The sequence below is a fragment of the Aythya fuligula genome, chromosome 23 (genome assembly GCF_009819795.1).
Source record: "Aythya fuligula isolate bAytFul2 chromosome 23, bAytFul2.pri, whole genome shotgun sequence".
Lineage (NCBI taxonomy): Eukaryota > Metazoa > Chordata > Aves > Anseriformes > Anatidae > Aythya > Aythya fuligula.
This window is the reverse complement of record NC_045581.1, coordinates 5,232,436-5,252,734: the sequence shown is the minus strand read 5'-3', so window position 1 is coordinate 5,252,734 and position 20,299 is coordinate 5,232,436. Positions and strand designations below refer to the sequence as shown.

Below are 20,299 nucleotides of genomic sequence, written 5' to 3'. Positions count from 1 at the left end.
AAAAAAATATCTGAAGCGTTTGGTAGCAGTCACAGTTCTGTGGGGGATGCGGAACAGATGGGCTAATCTGCTCTGATGGTTCCCATATACCCAACAAATCTTGGAACGGAGGAAGTGAGAAAAGCAAATGTCCGTGGAACTTACTGCAAACATCACAATACTGGGCTGGTTTCTTGGAACGGGAGCCAGTCATGAGATGCAGGCGCTGGCACTACAAAAATACCATTGATGATGTGATTAAGATACTATCAGACTACTAGGTAGACAAGAGTCAGAGAAAAAGAGGAAAAATAAGGCCCGACTTAAGTACCAAAGCTACCTGCTTTAAAAATAAATAAAAACTAAGTAAAAGTGAATACATCTGTGAATAAACAAAGCCTTGGATTTTTTTAGAATGTTGTGCAAATGTCAACAAAAATACTTGGCTAGTATTTAAGGCAGTCTGTCCCTTCTCTGCAAAACACTCTATTTCTGAAAAACACTGTGTTCTTTGCTAAAGAAGCGCTAGCTGGGCAGCCCTTTGCTTCCTGATGCTGTTTTGTAACTGGTAGCTGACAGCGCAAATTAAGGGTGGTCACATTACACAGTAAATTCCTAGAATTTGAGGATCTTTCGAGGTAGACTGTCAGTAAAAAATACTACTGAGCAGTTCATGGTACTTACTCAAGACAGTAATCCCATTGCTCTGTTATGGTTTGAGACCTTGTAAGAAAAAAGCCGCATGGGGAAAGTGCTGTGCCATGGAATTTGGGTTTTAGCACAAAGCTGTTATCACCAGCTATTTGAGAGTTTTAATTTCATGTAGATGAGGTGAAATACTTGGATCTGAAAAGGGTTTTTTAGTTGTTCAGTCCACAGGTTCATAGAATTAGAACATGCTTAGATAAAGTGAACTGGTGTTTCATACTATTATTTGTTCACAGACGTAAAACAGGTAACTACATTTGTAACTGAAAAAAATAAAAATAAAAATAGCTACCTGCTATGTTAGATTACTTCTGGTTTCTCTGATCCACAGTTCTGTTGCTCACACCTAGTGCAGAAAGATGGACTGACAGAATTGGTAACTCTTGGTAAACATTTGCCATTAAGGAGACTCTAAAGTGTGGTGTGGGTTTTTTTTTAAGCACTGGGTAAGGTACCATTTTGTTAGATTGATATTTTTGAAAGGCAGTTTGTGAGTCTATTTTTTACTAAATAAAATATTCCTTCCACGCCTTCTAAAGGGAGATATTTAGAAACGTCTTCAGAACTAAAGCTATCGGAACTTTTTCTGTCATAACCAGATTCAGCCTCACCACTGGAAACACGTAGGTGTTTTCAATGTAAGGGTGGAATAACACAGCAATAGGGTTCTGGCTACTTTGCAGTCAGGATGCCTCAGCATGTTTGTAATATTTATCAGGTTAATTGCTTTGCTGGCTTTTTAAAATTTCTAACTTATGAAGTATAGTCTTGAGTAGCCCTACTCAGTAGGACTGAGGACCAAGCCTTGGTATTGTGAATTTCCTGAGGCAAAGACTGTGTCTTCATCTTTTTGAAGTACTATTTGTGTAGTCCTGTGTATATCTTGTCTATATTTTTATACTTAGATATGCTGAATAATAGCTTGGAAACGTTGCCAGACATCATGGTAGTTTTGTGACTGGTCTTGTAATACTGGTGTTTCCCTTAAGTATTTATTAACTGATGTAAGGCACTTTTACGAGAATAACAGGCTTCGTTTAATTTTAAAATAGGTTTCTGACGCTTCGACTTGTAGGAAAGGTCTTGGAAAATACCAGCCCTGCAGGTTCAAAAAAAGCAAATATGATGGACTCGGCATTTATTATTTATCGAATGTTTTGACTTCTGACCTTCTTGTGAGCCAGTGGAGAATTGAGAGAGGAGAGGGATGCGTGTGGGAGCAGCTCATCGTGAGGGTGAGGTGAAGCGAGGTGGCCAGGCCGCAGTGAGGTACGGGGTCGTCCTGGCATGCACCCCAGAAGCCTGACACCCCAAATCCTGGTGGCACCATCCCGTTCCCTACTGCTGCTGCCTTCCAGGCACCCTGAGTGATATTCCAGCGCTGTTCCTGATCCCCACACCAACAGTGAGCTGCCGGGTGTCCTAACTGAGCTGCTGTCAGTCCTAACGAAGCCATGGTGAGGGAGCTGTGCTTTGGGTTTCCAGTGGCAGATGGGGGCTGACAGTGCCTGTTTTTGGGGGTGTCATGGGTTGATTTGGCACTGTCTTACATTTCCAGCGGCTCATGGGGGCTGACAGTGGCTGTTTTGGGGGTGTTTTGGACGGGTTTGGCACCACCTCACATTTCCAGTGGCTCATGGGGGCTGACAGCGGCTGGTTTTGGGGTGTCATGGGTTGGTTTGGCACCATCTTATGTTCCTAGAAGCTCACGGGGGCTGAGAGTAGCTGGTTTTGGGGGTGTCACAGCTCGATTTGGCACCACCTTACATTTCCAGCGACTCACGGGGCTGTCAGCGGCTGTTTTTGGGGGTGTCACGGGTTGCTTTAGCACCACCTTATGTTTCCAGCAGCTCACGGGGGCTGACAGCGGCTGGTTTTGGGGCGTTATATGGCTTGCTTTGGGCACCATCTTATATTTCCAGAACCTGACAGGGGCTGTCCGCGGCTGTTTTTTGTGGGTCTCACGGGTTGGTTTAGCACCCCCTTATATTTCCACCACCTCACGGGGGCTGTCAGCGGCTGTTTTGGGGTCACCACAGCTTGACTGTGACACCGACCGATCCCGGAGGGGGGGGGGGGGGGGGGTTGAGGCTCTGAGGCGCCCCCACCTCCCCTCCACAGCCCTCGGGGCCGCGCACGGGGCCGCGCACCGCCCCCCCCCCCCCCCTCCTCCACCTGTTGCCGGGCCGGCGGCGAAAGGGTGCGAGGCGGCGTGCGCGCCCCCGCCGGCAGGGGGCGGTGCGCGTGCGCGAGCCGGCGGCGCCGGGCAGCGTGGAGGGGCCTCTCCTTCCTCCCTCCCCCCCCCCCACTCCTCCTCCTCCTCTTCCTCAGCCGGTGCTGGCGGCAGCGGGGGCGCGCTCGGCGCCCGCGATCCCCTCCCCGCGCCGCCACCACAGCTCGGGGAAGCGGAGCGCTGCCCGCCGCGCCCCTTCCTCCACCTCCTCCTCCTCCACCTCCTCCTCCTCCTCCTCGTCGTCCGGCCCCGTCGCTGCTCCCTCCCGCCCCGGTTCCCCACCGGGCCCCCCCCCCGGTGCCAATATTCCCGAGATCAAGCGTTACGCCGCGGCGGCGGGGCCCGGGGCCGGAGGAGGAGGAGGAGGCGGAGGTGGAGGTGGAGGTGGCGGCGGTGGCAGCGGCAGCAGCAGCGGCGGGGCCGGGGGGGACCGCAGCGAGGCCGCCGCCGCCGCCATGGAAGCGCTGGGACCCGGTGAGAGCCGCGTTGAGGTGGTGGGGGGGGGTTGGGGGGGTGCGGGTAAGGCCTGAGGGGAGGAAGAGGAGGAGGAGGAGGAGGAAGGCCTCGGGCCCGGCCGGGCGCCACCAGCTGAGGCCTGGGGAGGGCAGCGCCGCCCGCCGGGGCCCGGTGAGGCCTCAGGGGGTGGCCGTGAGGGGCCGGGGGGGGCCCCCCCCCCGACCGGCTGCAGCCTCCCGGGGAAGTTTTGGGTTTTTTTTGGGGGGGGCTGCCCGGTGGTGAGACCTCTGAGGGGGACAGGCCCCGGCTGTCAGTGGGATAGGGGCTGTATGGGGGGGGCGCAGGGTTTGGGGGGTGTCACAGGGCTTGGGGGGTGTCACAGGGCTTTGGGGACACTCTCACTACACCCAAATCCCCTGAGCCCTCCGGTCTGATTTTTGACATTTGGCCACCTAAGGTGGTATCTCCTGAAAGCGTGCGCCTTGGATGTTATTTTTTTTTTTAAACAAACTTTGGCTAAATGTTGGGGTTATTTCGTACGGGGTGTCTTCCTACTGGTATCTCGTTCCTTAATTATTCTTCTGTGAGCTGACTGCAAGATGTGTTTCTCAACACAAGTGGTCTGTGCGTATTGTTGATAAAGATCTTGATCAAGCTGTGGGTATAATTGAAGTGCTGTTAATTTTAGTAGAATAGGAAAGATTTATTGACAGAAAGGTGCGATTCCGGAAGAATCCAGATCCTAAAACACTTAGTGGAGGGCTTGTTTTGGTTCTGCTGTGTAGATACATGATGTAGCCTGTCCTCACTCCCAACTTCAGCAGCAGATCCTCTTTTGGCTGTGTAAAAGTACTTCCTGTCTGAAGTAACTCAGCTGGCGGCTCAGAGAACCTAAACGATAGGAGAAATTAAGAGAAACAGTGAGTATAACCCTAGGCAGCCTGACCAGGCAAAAATCCCGATAAAATTGCTGTGACTTGCAAGGAAGCCTGGCTTCAGAGGGGGGAGCAGCTTTTGGCTTATTCTCTAGAATCCTTTGAGAAATAACTTTAGGAAGGTGAAGGTGTAAGCGCTGTCTCCTTGCATCAAAGCTGACCTAGGTCAGCATTGCCATGCCTGCCTGCAAAACTTGTCAATAGCGAGGCAGGAAAATGGGTAAATATAGTTGTCATTTAATCTCTTGTGGGAGGTCAGTGCTTGCACTTACTTCAGGCTAATTAGCACAGGATTAATGGATCATCTCTCTCGTATCCAAATAAGCACAGCAAACTTTGATTGCCCTCGATGATTCACGCTCGTCAAGATCGCTGTAGCTTTTTTTGAGTACTAACTGTACCCTACAACCAGTTTAACTGCGGCGTTGGGAGCTCCTGGGCTGATGGCAATTACTCATGCGGGTGCAGAGCCAGCGATGTGTCGTGTGGGATGGCTGTGGCCCAAACAGCCACCGTGCTGCTGCAGCTTGACGTGTCAAGTGGGCTACGGCTGCTTACGTGCTCTAAGTGTTACTTCTGCTTAGATATTTGAGGGTTGGTATCCTCAAATCGGTAATTTTAATGTAGTAGCCATTAGATGGCTTGGAAGGCTCCTTTGATTCAGTCTTGGGTTTAGTTGAGGATTGTGTTAAGATTATTGCTGCACGCTGAAGTGTGCCCAAATATGAGCTTCATCCTCCAGCTTATACTTTTTTATATAAACTTTTGAGCCTTTGATTTCAATAGATCCTGTCAAGCTGACACAGTCTTACAATACTGAATTTGCCCTAAGTTTTATTATTACTTTAATATTACATTCCTGTCTTGTAAAACTTTTTTCCCTTCTCGTTTGCTGCTCTAGAACAGAGGAAAGAAACATTAAATGCACTGAGCACTGGCAGATACAGACAAAACCCATGAAAATGTACTAATTCCATTTGCTTTATATGCAGTTTCAACCGAGGCTGTGACAGATTTAACAACAGCAAAACAAAAATGCTTATCCTGTTAACATGCTATCTCAGATCTTAACGCTTTGAGGAATTGAACTAAAGGTTAACTAGTGACTAGCTTACATGTGAGTACTGATTTAAGCCTCTCATTATTTCCTCCTTGGAACTTTTTCTGAAGCTATTGCTTCTGTCCAAATAAATTACCTTCTCCACACCTGTTAGGAGTCTATACCTGTCTTTATGCTTGTTCCCTTACTCTTCTTTTTAGAAGAAAGCCTAGACCATTTGTCCTTCCTTCCTTTGTGTTGGAACCTGAAATTGGCTGGAGTCATGCTCCAGGGGAAAGGTACCCCACTGTTAACAAAAGTGATGTGTTCGTGATGTAAAGGAAACAACAAAACTCTTTTAGCCTGGATTCAATATGGCAATATGTTTTTAGTTTAGTTCAGAATAAAAATTCCAATTCCCCATTTCTAGATTACATCAGTTTTCAGGTAGAAGTTGTGTTATTTCCTGAGTATGCCAAGAGTGGCAATCATGAACATCTGAGCTTCAAGCCAGTAATGGAAAGGTGTGGCTCCTGTGGCTATTGGTTTGCTCTAGAAATGGAGGTAGGAATGCATTTATGTTTACATTATATCAAGATGCATAGTATGTAAATGTTTGTATTCCATCTCAGGACTCTGTCGAGTTCGTAAGCCGTAGCTATGAAAAATGTCACTACAATTCAGAGAAGGGGTTGTGGCATTAACCTAGATATGCTTTAGGGAGTGCATTTTTCACCTGGAACTTCAGAGCTGCTGGCAGGCTGTGAGCCACTGGGAGCACCTCCACCTGCAATCCCAGGAAGCTACTGAAGATTTTCTGCCCTGCCAGAAAGGCTTTCCAGCTAAATACACCCGAAAGGATGCTGCACTGAGTGCTAAGTTATTTTTCTTACATATTTCTTTGACTTCCGTAGGGCCTCCGGCAAGCCTTTTCCAGCCACCCCGTCGCCCAGGCCTGGGAACTGTTGGGAAACCCATCCGCCTCCTAGCCAACCACTTCCAGGTCCAGATCCCCAAGATTGACGTTTATCACTATGATGTAGATATCAAACCAGAAAAACGGCCCCGAAGAGTGAACAGGTATGAGTTGCTTAACACTACTAATACTTTAATATACATATATATATTTTAAAAGTGTTTATGCTTCAGTTTAGGAGAACTGTACGTCCTAAACGTTAATCAGCTACAGAACAGCTTGTGTTTGTATCGTGGTTAGCAGTTGTTCTATTGTTCAGCGAGCTGTAATATAATATTCTTTTTAATTTTATTAGATATTTTGCAAGTGGGTAGTAACATAGAAGGCTTTAGGAAAAGCACTCAGCTTTGAACTACAGCTTTTTTTATTTTCTAGTTTGCAAGTGAACATGGTTGATAGTTGTTCCAGTCTATTATACAAAGATGTGTGTTAGCTGAGGGGAAGGGATTCTCTTTGCAGTGTTTTAGGTGTTCAGATGTGGATGTTCAGTCAATAGAATCAAGCTGCAGAGCACCTCAGCTCACACAAGGTAGATGCTTTTATTTGCTCCTGTGCTCAAACAGTTATTCGGATTCCACTGGCAATATTGAGCGTATTTCTGCTGATAGTAATGAGAGTTTGGACACCTACCATGCCTGTAGACACCTTTATATTGAAAATTAAGTGTCTTAATCTGGAGGTGACTTTTGCTCTTGGGTTCTGCTGATGACTTGGGTATGTTCTAGTGTGCTGTTGTTTCTTCTATTTAAGAAAATATAAAAAAGGAATTTTAAACTGCTTAGGATCATTGCTGGGTTTTTCTGTTCTCCATAACTTGATGCCTTCCTCTGTAGAGAGGTGGTGGACACCATGGTGAGACACTTCAAGATGCAAATATTTGGTGATCGGCAGCCTGGCTACGATGGGAAGCGGAACATGTACACTGCACACCCCTTACCAATTGGCCGTGACAGAGTAAGTGCTGCTACAAGCAGCTCTAAGTTTCTGTGGAAAACTGTTAGTGTCATTTGAAAAGTGTTTTTATTGACCAAAACCTAAGATATTATCACATGTATTAGTATAGTCTTGGGAATTACAGGCAGTGTTGGTAATTTAGGTGCTTTTAGGTGCCTTACTGAAGTTTATCATCTTTGGGTTTCTAGTGGTCAACTCTTCACTTGGTGAACTTGTCAGTGATGCTCTGAACAACCCATTGTGCTCTTTCAGCTGCAAATAGAATTTTTTTTTTTTATTTTTTTTTTTACCCTGATGCAAATTTCCATTTTCTCTGTTCTAACCCCAGTTCCCTTGTTAAAGGATACAGTAGTTGTTAGATGACAAATGGCTGTTTTGGTTTGGCTGCGCTGTTGAACTATGTGCTCCTGTTCATAAGAACTGTGCTACAAGGACTGTGAACAACTAAATCAGCTGCACTGGCCCTTAGTGTGCCGGGCCATGTTCACAACATCCTGGCTCTGACAGATTGAGATCTGTATCAACCAGTCCTGATGCAAAACTTAAATAACCCCCATCTACTCTTCTCCCCAGGGATCTGGTTATTGCTGATACAGTGCCATGAGGAATACGTAGGATGAGTTCCCATTTACCCTTTGGCTGGGTGTGTGAGAATAATTTCAAGTTCTATGTTAGAACTCAGAGATTTATGTATCCCAGTGATTCTTCTTTTTGACCAGAAATAGTTTTTTCTTGCCTTCCTGTTAAGGACACAAGACATTTTGCTATTAACTGGTTGACACTTTAAAAACAAAAAAAAACTCACAGTTCTCAGAGTTTTGATGTCATCATACTCACCATACTAATTATCACTTACAATCTAGACTTCAAGATACCGCAGTAACTTCACTGAGGTTTCTTCAGATGAATGAATTACAAGCTTTCCAAATTGTAAGGAAACTGATTGTAATAGTCTAAGCAAATTACACAAACCAATCAGCAAAAGTAAAGAATCAAAGGATACTTAAGAGAAACAAGTAATCTTGCATAGTGTCATGTTAGCCTGCAGTCCTTAACAAAAGCTTTTGCTTAATTTTACATGTAAGGTGGATATGGAGGTGACGCTTCCAGGGGAGGGGAAGGACCAGACTTTTAAAGTATCCATTCAGTGGGTATCAGTCGTGAGCCTTCAGTTGCTGCTGGAAGCTCTGGCAGGGCACTTGAATGAAGTTCCAGAAGATTCTGTACAGGCACTTGATGTAATCACACGGCACCTTCCCTCCATGAGGTGAGTACTTCCAGTGTCTTCCTAACTGGCTCAATCTTGCATCTGTCTTGTGTTTGTATTATTTACTGCTTGCTGCTGTTCTACTGCTATTACACCTTCCTGCTGCAGAAGGGTTGAGGGATGCTGTTGTGTAATTCAATGCCTGCATTACAAATTTGCACTAGAATAGGGAAATTTGATCTCAACTCAGGACTTGTATCTGCTGGTCATGTTTCCAACTGGAATTTGCTGCAGCCTTTCCAACTGCTCTGCTGGTAAAGGTTTTGTATGCTTGCCATGAGTTTGTTCTAACAGTTACACTGCACTATAGGAGTGCATTTTAAACATATGACTTTAAAAAGGTCCATCAGAAAGCAGTGATGAGATTTATCAATTTTCTTACGTTTTTTTCAGGTATACTCCTGTGGGTCGCTCCTTTTTCTCCCCCCCTGAAGGCTATTACCACCCTCTGGGTGGTGGCAGGGAGGTCTGGTTTGGTTTCCACCAGTCTGTCAGGCCTGCCATGTGGAACATGATGCTCAACATTGATGGTATGTAGGAGATTCTGTCTCACTAATGTAACAGAGTCTTTGCTGCTTCTAAACTAATATTTTTTTAATTTATTTTTTAATTCTTAGTGTCAGCAACTGCTTTCTATCGTGCCCAGCCTATCATCGAGTTCATGTGTGAGGTCTTGGACATTCAGAACATCAATGAACAAACCAAGCCTCTGACAGACTCCCAGCGTGTCAAGTTTACCAAAGAAATCAGAGGTAAAGGCTTGTCCTAAAGCATCACTGCATCAGAAATCTGTAACCTTGTCAGTACTATGTTGTAATGAAAATTCGCAAGGCAGTTGGGAAGTTGATCTGTTCCTTTTTGCTGTTTTCTTTCTCAAAGGTGCCTCCTATGTCTGATTTTATTTAGGTGACTTATTTTGGTTTTCAGGTCTAAAAGTAGAGGTTACTCACTGCGGCCAGATGAAGAGAAAATACCGAGTTTGCAATGTTACTCGGCGACCAGCCAGTCATCAGACGTACGTACACGAGCACTTGGTGACAATTTTTAAGATCTTGGACCTTTTAGGTATAGTATTTATGTTAGAAAAGCCGGTAAAGCAGCTATGCGGCTGTGAAAGTGTTCACTCTTAGTGGACCAGAGGAATAATGTGGGTTTTGACAATTGCTTTATTTACGTCAATACAACAAAATTGAAGCTGTATCCCAACTTCTTAATATAGGTATCAAAGGTGGTAATTGTTAAAACAGCTTTGATAAATTCAGTATATTGTCTATAAAATCTTCTTACAAACAAGAGATCCAGTAGCTAAGGAAAATAAATGTTTTAAGCATTGCTACTCTGAAATAGATTTTCCACATTGCTTTTTCCTTTTTACATAAAAAATAAAAATAAAAAAGCCTAACCAGAACAAATGTCCTTTATAGGTTTCCTCTGCAGCTGGAAAATGGGCAGGCTATGGAGTGTACAGTAGCTCAATATTTTAAGCAGAAGTACAGTCTGCAGCTAAAATATCCTCATCTTCCCTGTCTCCAAGTAGGACAGGAACAGAAACACACATATTTGCCACTTGAGGTAAGAATCTAACTTTCTCTTGCCCTGTGGTATATCCTTTGTTAAACGGTGTCATGCCACTTCTCACTGTTCCTGTGTAGGTGTGTAACATAGTGGCTGGCCAGAGATGTATCAAGAAGCTAACGGACAATCAGACATCAACTATGATAAAAGCAACTGCGAGATCTGCACCAGACCGACAGGAAGAAATCAGCAGACTAGTGAGCATTTTTTCAGCTAAACAATCTGCATTTGTCACTTCCAGAAGGCTCTTCCAGAAGAGCATATGTCATGATAACCAGAATAACCCCAAACTGTGGAAGTTCAAAAATCTGACTTTAAAACAAATACTTTTAAACCTATTAATTGCAAAGAGCACAGAGTCACCCGAAGCATTGGGTGTAGTTACATAAATTCTTTCCTTGTCACCAGGTAAAAAGTAACAGCATGGTTGGTGGACCTGATCCGTACCTGAAGGAGTTTGGTATTGTTGTCCATAATGAAATGACAGAGTTGACAGGCAGAGTTTTGCCAGCACCAATGTTGCAGTACGGAGGCAGGGTGAGTTTTCTGTGTCTGGTAATACTATCTTGTTCTGGGGTTATTTAAATCCATGGTGTTCCATATATCTTCTCGGAAAGCATGCTGTTGTTTGAGCACTGGTTGGCTGTAGTCAAAACCAGGCAGAGTTTTTTTATTTTTAATTTGCCTTTGTTTTTGACCTAGAACAAGACTGTGGCCACACCAAACCAAGGCGTGTGGGACATGAGAGGGAAACAGTTCTATGCTGGCATTGAGATTAAAGTTTGGGCTGTCGCCTGTTTTGCTCCTCAAAAACAATGCAGGGAAGACTTACTAAAGTAAGTATTTTTAATATTTATTAATAGTACCCGTTTCGGGGATTATTTTCTTCTTATCTCTGAACAGTGGAATGCAGTATAAGCTGACTAATGCATCTAATAGTAAAAAGAGGAAACCGCAGTTCCGTGACTTAAATATTTGCACCTTGGGAGGAGACTACAACAAAGCTCATAACCTAATTGGCTGGCTAGGAAAAGTATCAATTCCCTTACCACTGAGGCTCTGTTTCCTGCTGTGGAGACTGCAATCAGCTTGTACTCTGATGGTTTTTTACAAATAATTGATAGTCTTTTATTCCAAAACCTAAACTTTTATTTTTTTAACCTTTACTGCCTCCCAGACAACATACACCACTCCCTCTTTCCGTCCCCCCCCCTCCTTTGGATTACTTTGCAGAGTCCTAAATATCAGGTGCTGTTTAAACCACTGAAACATGCAGTAAAAATCATGGTTGCAGCAAAATTCACTGGATGATAGAAATTTACCAGCACATCAGTGTTAGTTTGGGAATCTACCTCAGAGTATTCAACTTAAATGTATGTTTGTTTTCCCAAGGCTTCTGCAATTCCTGGAACAGAGGCTTATGAAACTTTTCCTCATACAAGATTAAAATCATATCAGTGAATTTCTTACCATAATATAATAGCTTAATGGAACAGTGTAGCGTCAGGTTGGTGGTGTTGTGAAATAGCTGAAACAGCTTAGATCTTGTTGATAGAATTAACAGGAAAGTGAAAAGGTGAGGTTGTTTCCATTTATATTTCATTTACAGGAGCTTCACTGACCAGCTGCGCAAGATCTCCAAGGATGCAGGGATGCCAATCCAAGGCCAGCCCTGCTTCTGCAAATACGCCCAGGGTGCAGACAGCGTGGAGCCCATGTTTAAACACTTAAAACTGACTTACGTTGGTCTGCAGCTGATCGTGGTGATTCTACCTGGAAAGACACCTGTGTATGGTATGGAGAAGAGGCTGTAAAACGTTAAGTAGTTGTACAGCAACTGGGCATCTCACTATGCTCTTCGTTGGTAGAAAGGAAACAGAGTAGGCAGTGTCTTTAGTTGAAGAGGTGGTTTTGGGTCATCTTTGTTGTTTTTTGTTGCTCTTTTTTTTTTTTAAGTTTGGTTTGTCAGGTCTCATTGGAGAACTTTTGAATCCCAAAGAGCAGTCTGAGCCTTTGTCAGCGAACCTTTAAGGATTCGAATTAGCATAGCATTTGAGAAAAATAAGAGAAAGCAGATGGAATTACTGACTGTTCAGGTAATTGGAACCACTGTCTTACTTTTCTGTCACAGCTGAAGTAAAGCGGGTTGGTGACACGCTTCTTGGCATGGCCACTCAGTGTGTTCAGGTAAAGAACGTGGTGAAAACATCCCCGCAAACACTGTCCAACCTGTGTCTGAAGATAAACGCAAAGCTTGGAGGAATCAACAATGTGCTTGTACCTCATCAAAGGTAAGGTTAAATCTAAAGTGCTCCTTGAAGTCTGGATTGTCAAGCAAAATGGTGTTATTTTGTTTTGCTAGTTTAAATTGTACCTTTCAAAATATGAAGTATGTTAGAAATAGCCACAGACTAAAGAAGACAGAGGAGGGTGCTTCTGTGTTTAGAATCTGCCTTATAAGCCCTGTGCTGAGGAATCTCTTTAGTGTTAGAGGAGTCAGCAGTGTGTGTGAGAAAACAAGCTCAAAAAGGTGTTTTTCTTAATTTTTTGTCTCTTTTGGTCCTTTTCCTACCTTTGGGTTCAGTCTGTCTACCTTTTACTTTTGCCATCTCTTTAAGCATACTGTATTTCCTTCCACACTGAAAGAAAAGGAGTGAGGCAGAGTGACTTGTGATAAATGCTTGTAAGTTCCTCTGCCCTTGGTTCTTTTCTGCTTTCTGCTCTGTCTGGACTATAAGAGCTGGAGGTAGAGATCTTTTGTCTTTAAAGATTCTGGCATGGTTTTAGTGCTCTTGAATGGTTTGAATATACTTTCCTTAGCTGTCTTTTTTTTCTCCTACCCTCCTTCCTCATCCCACTTCTGTGCATCATTATTTAATACACCTTAACCTTATTAAACAGGCCCTCGGTGTTCCAGCAGCCAGTGATCTTCTTGGGAGCAGATGTCACCCACCCTCCTGCTGGGGATGGAAAGAAGCCTTCTATTGCTGCTGTGGTAGGCAGCATGGATGGCCACCCCAGCCGTTACTGTGCTACAGTGCGTGTGCAGACCTCCCGGCAGGAGACCTCGCAGGAATTGCTGTACAGTCAGGAGGTGATACAGGACCTGACTAACATGGTGCGAGAACTGTTGATCCAGTTTTACAAATCCACTCGGTTCAAGCCCACACGGATCATTTACTACAGAGGGGGAGTATCAGAAGGGCAGATGAAACAGGTACCGTCTGATGATCTCTTGTTGCTTGTGAAAAGGGATTGGCACTTATTTCCAACTAAATATGGATTGCATTTGTTTAAGGGGACAATTTGCAGTTTCAATAAGTTTTTCTGGGCAGACACAAGGTGCAGTTATCCTGTCTGATTGTGCTCCTCAGGAAGTGACACTTAATGCCTGGAGAGAATAATATTGCATGCACTGAGTTCTGCACCTAATAATTAAATCTTCTACTTCTAGGTAGCATGGCCGGAGCTCATAGCTATCCGGAAGGCCTGTATTAGTTTGGAAGAAGACTATAGACCAGGCATAACCTACATTGTTGTGCAGAAGAGGCATCACACCAGACTGTTCTGTGCTGACAAAACTGAAAGGGCAAGTAATGTTGGGTACTTAAGCAAGGAGGCAATGGGAATGTAGCTGGTTTGGATAAAAGGGGTGGATTCCATCTCACCCATTGAAACTAACTAATCTATACAAACAGGAGGAGTTCTGTGATGGAACAGGCTCTCTGTAAGACCAAAATAGCCAGTTCCTCCCCTTTTTTTTTTTTTTTTATTGCTCTACATCAGGCAGTCGGATGGAACAGCTTGTTCCCAGCCCCTTTTGGAATGAGCATACTCTGTATCCCTGGATTTGTGTATCTGGAGCTGTAACCTCATTTTTTTTTATAGTTGGAGATTCTCAGCACATGCTAGTTGTTCAGTTAGTCGCCTGTTCTGTTCACAGGCATCAATAATATTTGCCTATGTCACAAATCCACAGGCCAATGAAGGAACCTGTTTTAGATAGTTCTTGATCACAGGTTTGCTAGAAATAAACATCTCGGGTGTGATTGCAAACAAGGGCGTGAAATCTATTTCAGAAAGCCTGCCTTTTTTCCATATTCTGAATTACTTATATAGGCTTTATCCCACTCTGCAATTTTAATGGTGCTGGCAGGAACTTTATTTTTCTCTGATTATGCACCAACTAGAGTTGGTGAAATTTCTAACCATGAACTCGCAGAGAACACTTTCATTCCTCCTATGTAAATTACCTTATTTTTTTCCCATTTTCAAGCAGTAAATTCTCAAGCAACTTTAAGTAGAGCCTATCTAAGGAGGTATTTTTGGGTCACTTCTAAAGAAAAACAAACACGGGCTAATAATAAACTTTCCACATCAGGTGGGTAAGAGTGGCAACGTACCAGCAGGCACTACTGTGGACAGCACGATCACGCATCCTTCTGAATTTGACTTTTACCTCTGTAGCCACGCAGGAATTCAGGTAACGTTTCAGCTCTGCTGCACTCAGACTGTGGGACTAAATCCTAATTGTTGTCCTGATGAGTAATGTTGCTTCTATTTATAGTTTGGCAGACTTTAGAGTTAGTTGCATAAGTTCAGTGCCTGTTTGGCGCTCACTCTTCAGTGTACTGATAGAAGGTACAGCCTGCAGTACCACCTCTGGTTTTGTTGATGCTGTCCAGCTGAATGCTCCTCTGTTCTCCGCAGGGAACCAGCCGGCCCTCCCACTATCAGGTCTTGTGGGATGACAACTGTTTTACTGCAGACGAGCTACAGCTGCTGACCTACCAGCTGTGTCACACATATGTGCGCTGTACACGATCAGTCTCTATCCCAGCTCCTGCATACTACGCCAGGCTGGTAGCGTTTAGGGCCAGATACCATCTTGTGGACAAGGATCACGACAGGTAAGGAACTGTACCTCGCTGTCTTGCTAGCCAGGTAATGAACTGGAGTCCTGGGCTTGTTGGCCCAATTGTTCATGGCTCTCTGTCTGCCTTTTTACAGCGCTGAAGGCAGCCACGTGTCGGGACAGAGCAATGGCCGTGATCCTCAGGCTCTGGCAAAGGCAGTGCAGATCCACCATGACACTCAACACACAATGTATTTTGCTTGAGAGCATCTGGGAAGATGTGGCAAAACCAACAACTCGTGCAGTCCTGAAATGTTGTCAATGCCTACTGCTATAGCTAGGGCCCGGTTTATTTCAGACTGCCCACTACCAGCAGCTCTGAACAGTCGCACTGAATCTGTACTTCACAGCAATGTCTGATGCACCAACACAATTGAGCCATTCGTTTCATTATTTTGTGTAATAGGAATTCATAGACTGTCTTTTCTGATGCATTGGACTGAATTTTTACCTCAAAGCGCAAAAGGCCGATCATCCTGAAATTTTTAAAGGACTTGGCATGAAAGGTTTCTATTGAATATTTTGCTAGCTACGGTTTTTAAGTTATCTTCTCATCCCATTAGTTTATCATGACGACTGATCCCCCGTCTTCATGCACTGCTTAGTGAGTATGCATATTATGGCAAAATGTTTTACTCCAGTTAAATGTAATTGTTCTATTGTGTGGGGCCATAGATTTTTTAATGGAGATTTTAGACTTCACTACTGTAAATGCCTTTTGACAAACATAACTTTCACAGGTATTGCAGTTTTTTGTCGGTTTTACTAATTATCTTTTTAATCTCTGCAGACTTGGGCTGCAAAGCAATTGCACTATACGGCGAGTTCAAATATAGGTGGTTCTTGTTCTGTGAATGTGTAACATAACCAGATAGTGATGCCTGTCAGTAGGTTTTAATTATAATGGTTACAAATAATACTGCCATGGTATCATAGGAAATACCGAACCATCATTCTCCCCCTCTAAAAAATGATTAAAAAAAAATACAAAAAAAAATACAAAAAAAATTAGCTTTTAGGTATTTTGCAAACTTTTACAAAAGTGCCCACTTTATGCTGCTGTGTGGTTTGATAAATCTAAGTGATTTTAAAACTTTTTTCTCATAGAAGGGTTAACTTTGGCAATAAATATTTGTTTTTTAAGCCCCCCTAACAGTGTAATTTTCTAGCTGAGGGTTGTGCATGAGTTTAACCAACATTCTCGTGTCGTTTTCTGAACACACAATTTGGCAGTTTCTGAAACTAATTAGAAAAGACGCACTTCCATGCTTTTTTTAAGAATTATTTTTAACTGTTTTATATTCACTGTTGGTGTCCTGTCTACAACTTTTTTTATAAGCTTGGAAACTGGGTGTTACATGTAGGAAAGGCTTGCCAATCTGTACAGTCTAAATGTATTGTGTGACAGGCAACCTGAGGACTTGTACCAGCATTTTAAACTTTTTCCCTGGGAATCTAGGTTGCACACACAACTGCATTCAACAGCATGTTTAACCCATGTAAGTCTAATATCCTGATTCTGTCCCAGCCTATAGAAATTAAGGTTTTTTAATCTGCTTGGCTTTTTTCAGCTGCAATGTGTAATAAAGAAGAGGGGCTTGGTTTCACTCGCGGAATCCACAACCATAGTACGTGAAGAGTAGATTCCTCTTAGTGTTAACGTGAGTTAGCGCAGATTAAAAGCTTATTCCTAAACTGAGTAGAACTAACACCACTACTTTGATAACAGAAGCTTGCGAAGTCCAACGATTGCACTGTGGTCTCTGATACTCGTGTGGGGTTTGCTGCTAAGTTGTCTGCTGTTCCAAAGCGTAGGAACCAGCCCCCTCAAAATTTCAGCAATAGGAAATGCTGTTTCCTTCAGTCTTTAAGCTTGTAAATAAATTAAAGTTTACATTTCTAAATGCTGTTTTTTTCAGTTGTACCAGAGTACACTGAAGTTAGTCTTCAAACAGTTTTATAACCTCCTTTCAAATAGGATGTCTCATTAAATTAAGTTTAAACTTCTTTCTTTTCTGTTCTAAATGGGACTGAAGCAAGCTCTGCTCCTGGCACGTATAGTGGATGAGTTTAGATTGAAAAAAAGATTCCTTTTATTTGTTTTATTTTTATTTTTAAAGAATACCTCACTTGTGTAATAAAATCAGGACATGTGGGTGGGAGACTGACCGCTGCTTCAGCTAGATGGCTGCTTTCTCAGTACTCGTTCAGGGAGAATACAAAAACCCCTTTTTAGAATGAACTCTGACTGACCCAACACACATGGAGAACTTTGGCACCTTGAAAAGAAACTGAGCACCCTTTTTTAAGTTATAGGATCAAAGATCACTGTTTGAGTTTGTGCACTAGGCAAGAATGTGACTGGTTTAATCAAGGGTGCATAACAAGTACTTCGTTTTATCACCAGTTAGTTAGTTGTCCAGTGCCAAGCACTCCTAGTTCAGATTGAGTGAAGTGAGAGCCTCTCTTTTGTTTGCCTGTGACTGGACTGAATATTTAACCTCAGACTACGTGGATTGTTAGATCTCAGCTAGCCCTGGGAAGCATGGCAAGAACCCTAACTCAATCCTGTGTTAGAACACCGTTGTTTAAAAAATAATAGTATAAAAAAAACTGCTAATTTTGCAGTGCTGTCACTTTGAGTGTTTAAATTCAGGACTGTTGCTTGGTGGTAAATGCAAGATCAAAGTTTTGGCAATAGTGGCCTCTGAGGGTCTACGAGCTGAGTCTGGAGGTTGGGCTTGACGATCTGAATTAACCCCTTGGGACTGACTGAATCGTTATGCATGTGTCAATCAATGGGAAGATGTGCATTCTGTAGCTGTAGTTCTTAGAGTGTTTTTGTTTTGTTCTGTTTTTTTTTTTTTTTCTTTTCTTTTTTTTTTTTATAAATAAAGCCTGTTGGCCACTGTTTAGCTATGTGGTGTGAAAGATTTTAAATGTAGCAAAGTTTAAAGAGTTGGGGAAGGGGGTGGTTGACACTTTAAAAAATAAAATAAAAATAAAAAGGGGTGGGGGGGAGGCGGGTGGGCAGAAACCCCATTTTCAAACCAGTTCTGCTTGCTTTGTGAACAGCTGAATTCTGAACAAGCTCTGGCAATCACTAGTTAGCCTGTCTCAAACATTTGAACAGCCTGGCTTATTTATTCTTGTTGTTAAGTACCACAGTTTAGTGTAGTGCCTGTAGCTGCATCCAAAGGGCATAAGAGGTTGTGATATACAGGCAAATTTGCTTCATGCAGTACGTCTCTTGCTCCAGACACAAGTGTCAGAGTTATTTAACCTATATCAACAGCTTTGCTCTTCAAATGGGTAAAGGCACATTTGTTCAGATACGGTGTTTAACGAAACCTACCCCCCAAACTACCTTTGTGGATGTGCTGTAGGATTTTTCTTGCTCAATAGCAAGGGAGTAACTCTGCTTTCATTTTAAGAAGGCAGGGTTTGGAGGGCATTGTATCAATACTGTTTCAACTACAAGGTTTTTTCCTTGTGCATTTGAGGAAAGATCTTGTAATATCACTTACAGATTTTCTTATACCTTGCTATTGACATTTTCATATTTCTATGTCTAGAGGCTGAAACTTCAATGTAAAATGTTTGCATTTGTTCATTTTGACTTACGATGTAACTTTTGTTTCTATATTGTTAGACTTGTAATGTTTAAAATTGTATTTTATTAAATTTGGACTGGATGTATGTCTATAGCAATACGAGGTACTCTTTCTAAACTGTTCTGGGTGGGTTAGCAGCCCCATGTTGCGATAAGATGCTGGTTGTGTACAATTTGCAATGTATTTTTTTTTTTAGCCTGCAGGGATATTTTGTGTTCATGTGTCCAAAAATAATAATAATAAAAAAGGCATTCTTGTGCCAAATGTCGTTTTTCCTTGTTGATGTCTAATAAATGCAATGTACAGAGTGAGCAACCAATACTGCTGCCTGTAAACAAATGTCTTAAATTATTTAACTTTGAATTAAAAGTTGTACGTGTTAATTTATATCCCACCTGTGGACCTTGTTACCACAAGATAATTTCTGATGTGCGAGGGTTTAGAAAGTGATAGAAGTCTACAATGGTTAACAGCTCTAGTGACACTAAAAGAAGGATTTTAATTACCTGTTTTTAGAGTCTGTGCTAAGCATAGAGAGATGTTCAGAATGGATGTATTTTTTTAAAACGTTCTCAGAAATAACATAGCAACATCTAGAGGAAATGCAGTGTCAACAGACTCTGTATCTACCCGGAGAAGTGATGCTACAGTAGAGAGTCCCAAATTAATAAACGAAAGAGCTGTTTGCTTATTCATCTTTTCTATTTCAGGTGAGGGTTTGTTGTTTCCTCAGAAAACTGTACTTCGCTAAAAATATTACGGTAAGGACAAAAAAAGCTTTTGGACGAGGACAAAACATGACAGCTATAAATGAACTGGGGACACATGATTGCTTAAAATAACCTTCATCTTCGGCAAATCAGTACATCCGCTTTCCTTTTTCTTTTTTTTTCTTAATTTTTGCAGTGGAAATCTGTTGGGTTTGGGAACTGAGATTGTTCGCCTGCAGGCAAGCCTAAGCTCAAAAGCAGAGGCTAACTTTACCCTAGTGCCTTTCCAAAATGATTCAAAGGTAAAGATCACTTGGATCAAATCCTAGGAAACCTAGGGCTGATGAAGTTCGGAGCTACAACGTGCTTTTAAGTAAACATATGCTTTAACTTGGAAGGAAATATGTCATGGAAATACCCAACAGACTCGAGAAAGAATTAAAAGGCTGAAGAGACATTTGGTAGTAGAATTTGCGTGCCTAACCAGGGTGCAGGGCTCAGAGTGGCACCTCTGTGCCCAGAGAGGTTTAAGTGACTGTAAAAATGTGGAAGAGGAAGCAGAGAGGGGCGATGACCTCGTTCCAGGGTTCATCAGCTCCTTCCTGACCACTGCCTCAGCTGGTCAGCAAGATTCCTTAACTAGCAGTGGTTTGATTTATGCCATAAATTCTGCTGAGGTATGATGTAAGTTGTGGCGCGAATCACAGTGGGCGAACTCTACCTTGTGTTTTCCACTGCAGGGTCACTGGATTCCCAGCTCGGCAGCCTGGGTTTGTAAAAACAGGGTTTGGCTCCTGAATTGTAGCGGTAGCTGGCTCCGTTTTGAATTCAGCTGCTTTTCTTGAACTCTGCAGGAGCGTTGGCTGTACGGGCAAGGCAAATGGGGGAGTCAATGGCTGTGGAAGCGCCTGTCTGATGCAGGTAAGCAGCACCCTGCT

General features: G+C 43.1%; 1 protein-coding gene across 1 annotated transcript; it reads left to right on the top strand.

The window, feature by feature from the left end:
* The first annotated feature begins 3,375 nt into the window (after window positions 1-3,375).
* Window positions 3,376-17,642, top strand: LOC116498112 (protein argonaute-4). Its single transcript, XM_032202351.1, has 18 exons — window positions 3,376-3,394; window positions 6,265-6,430; window positions 7,160-7,280; window positions 8,366-8,547; window positions 8,941-9,077; window positions 9,165-9,299; window positions 9,475-9,562; window positions 9,972-10,119; window positions 10,200-10,319; window positions 10,531-10,659; window positions 10,825-10,958; window positions 11,732-11,916; window positions 12,254-12,413; window positions 13,024-13,339; window positions 13,577-13,711; window positions 14,504-14,605; window positions 14,833-15,032; window positions 15,133-17,642. The coding sequence occupies exons 1-18, from the start codon at window positions 3,376-3,378 to the stop codon at window positions 15,239-15,241; spliced, it is 2,586 nt and encodes an 861-aa protein (XP_032058242.1). The 3' UTR covers window positions 15,242-17,642.
* Window positions 17,643-20,299: the final 2,657 nt, after the last annotated feature.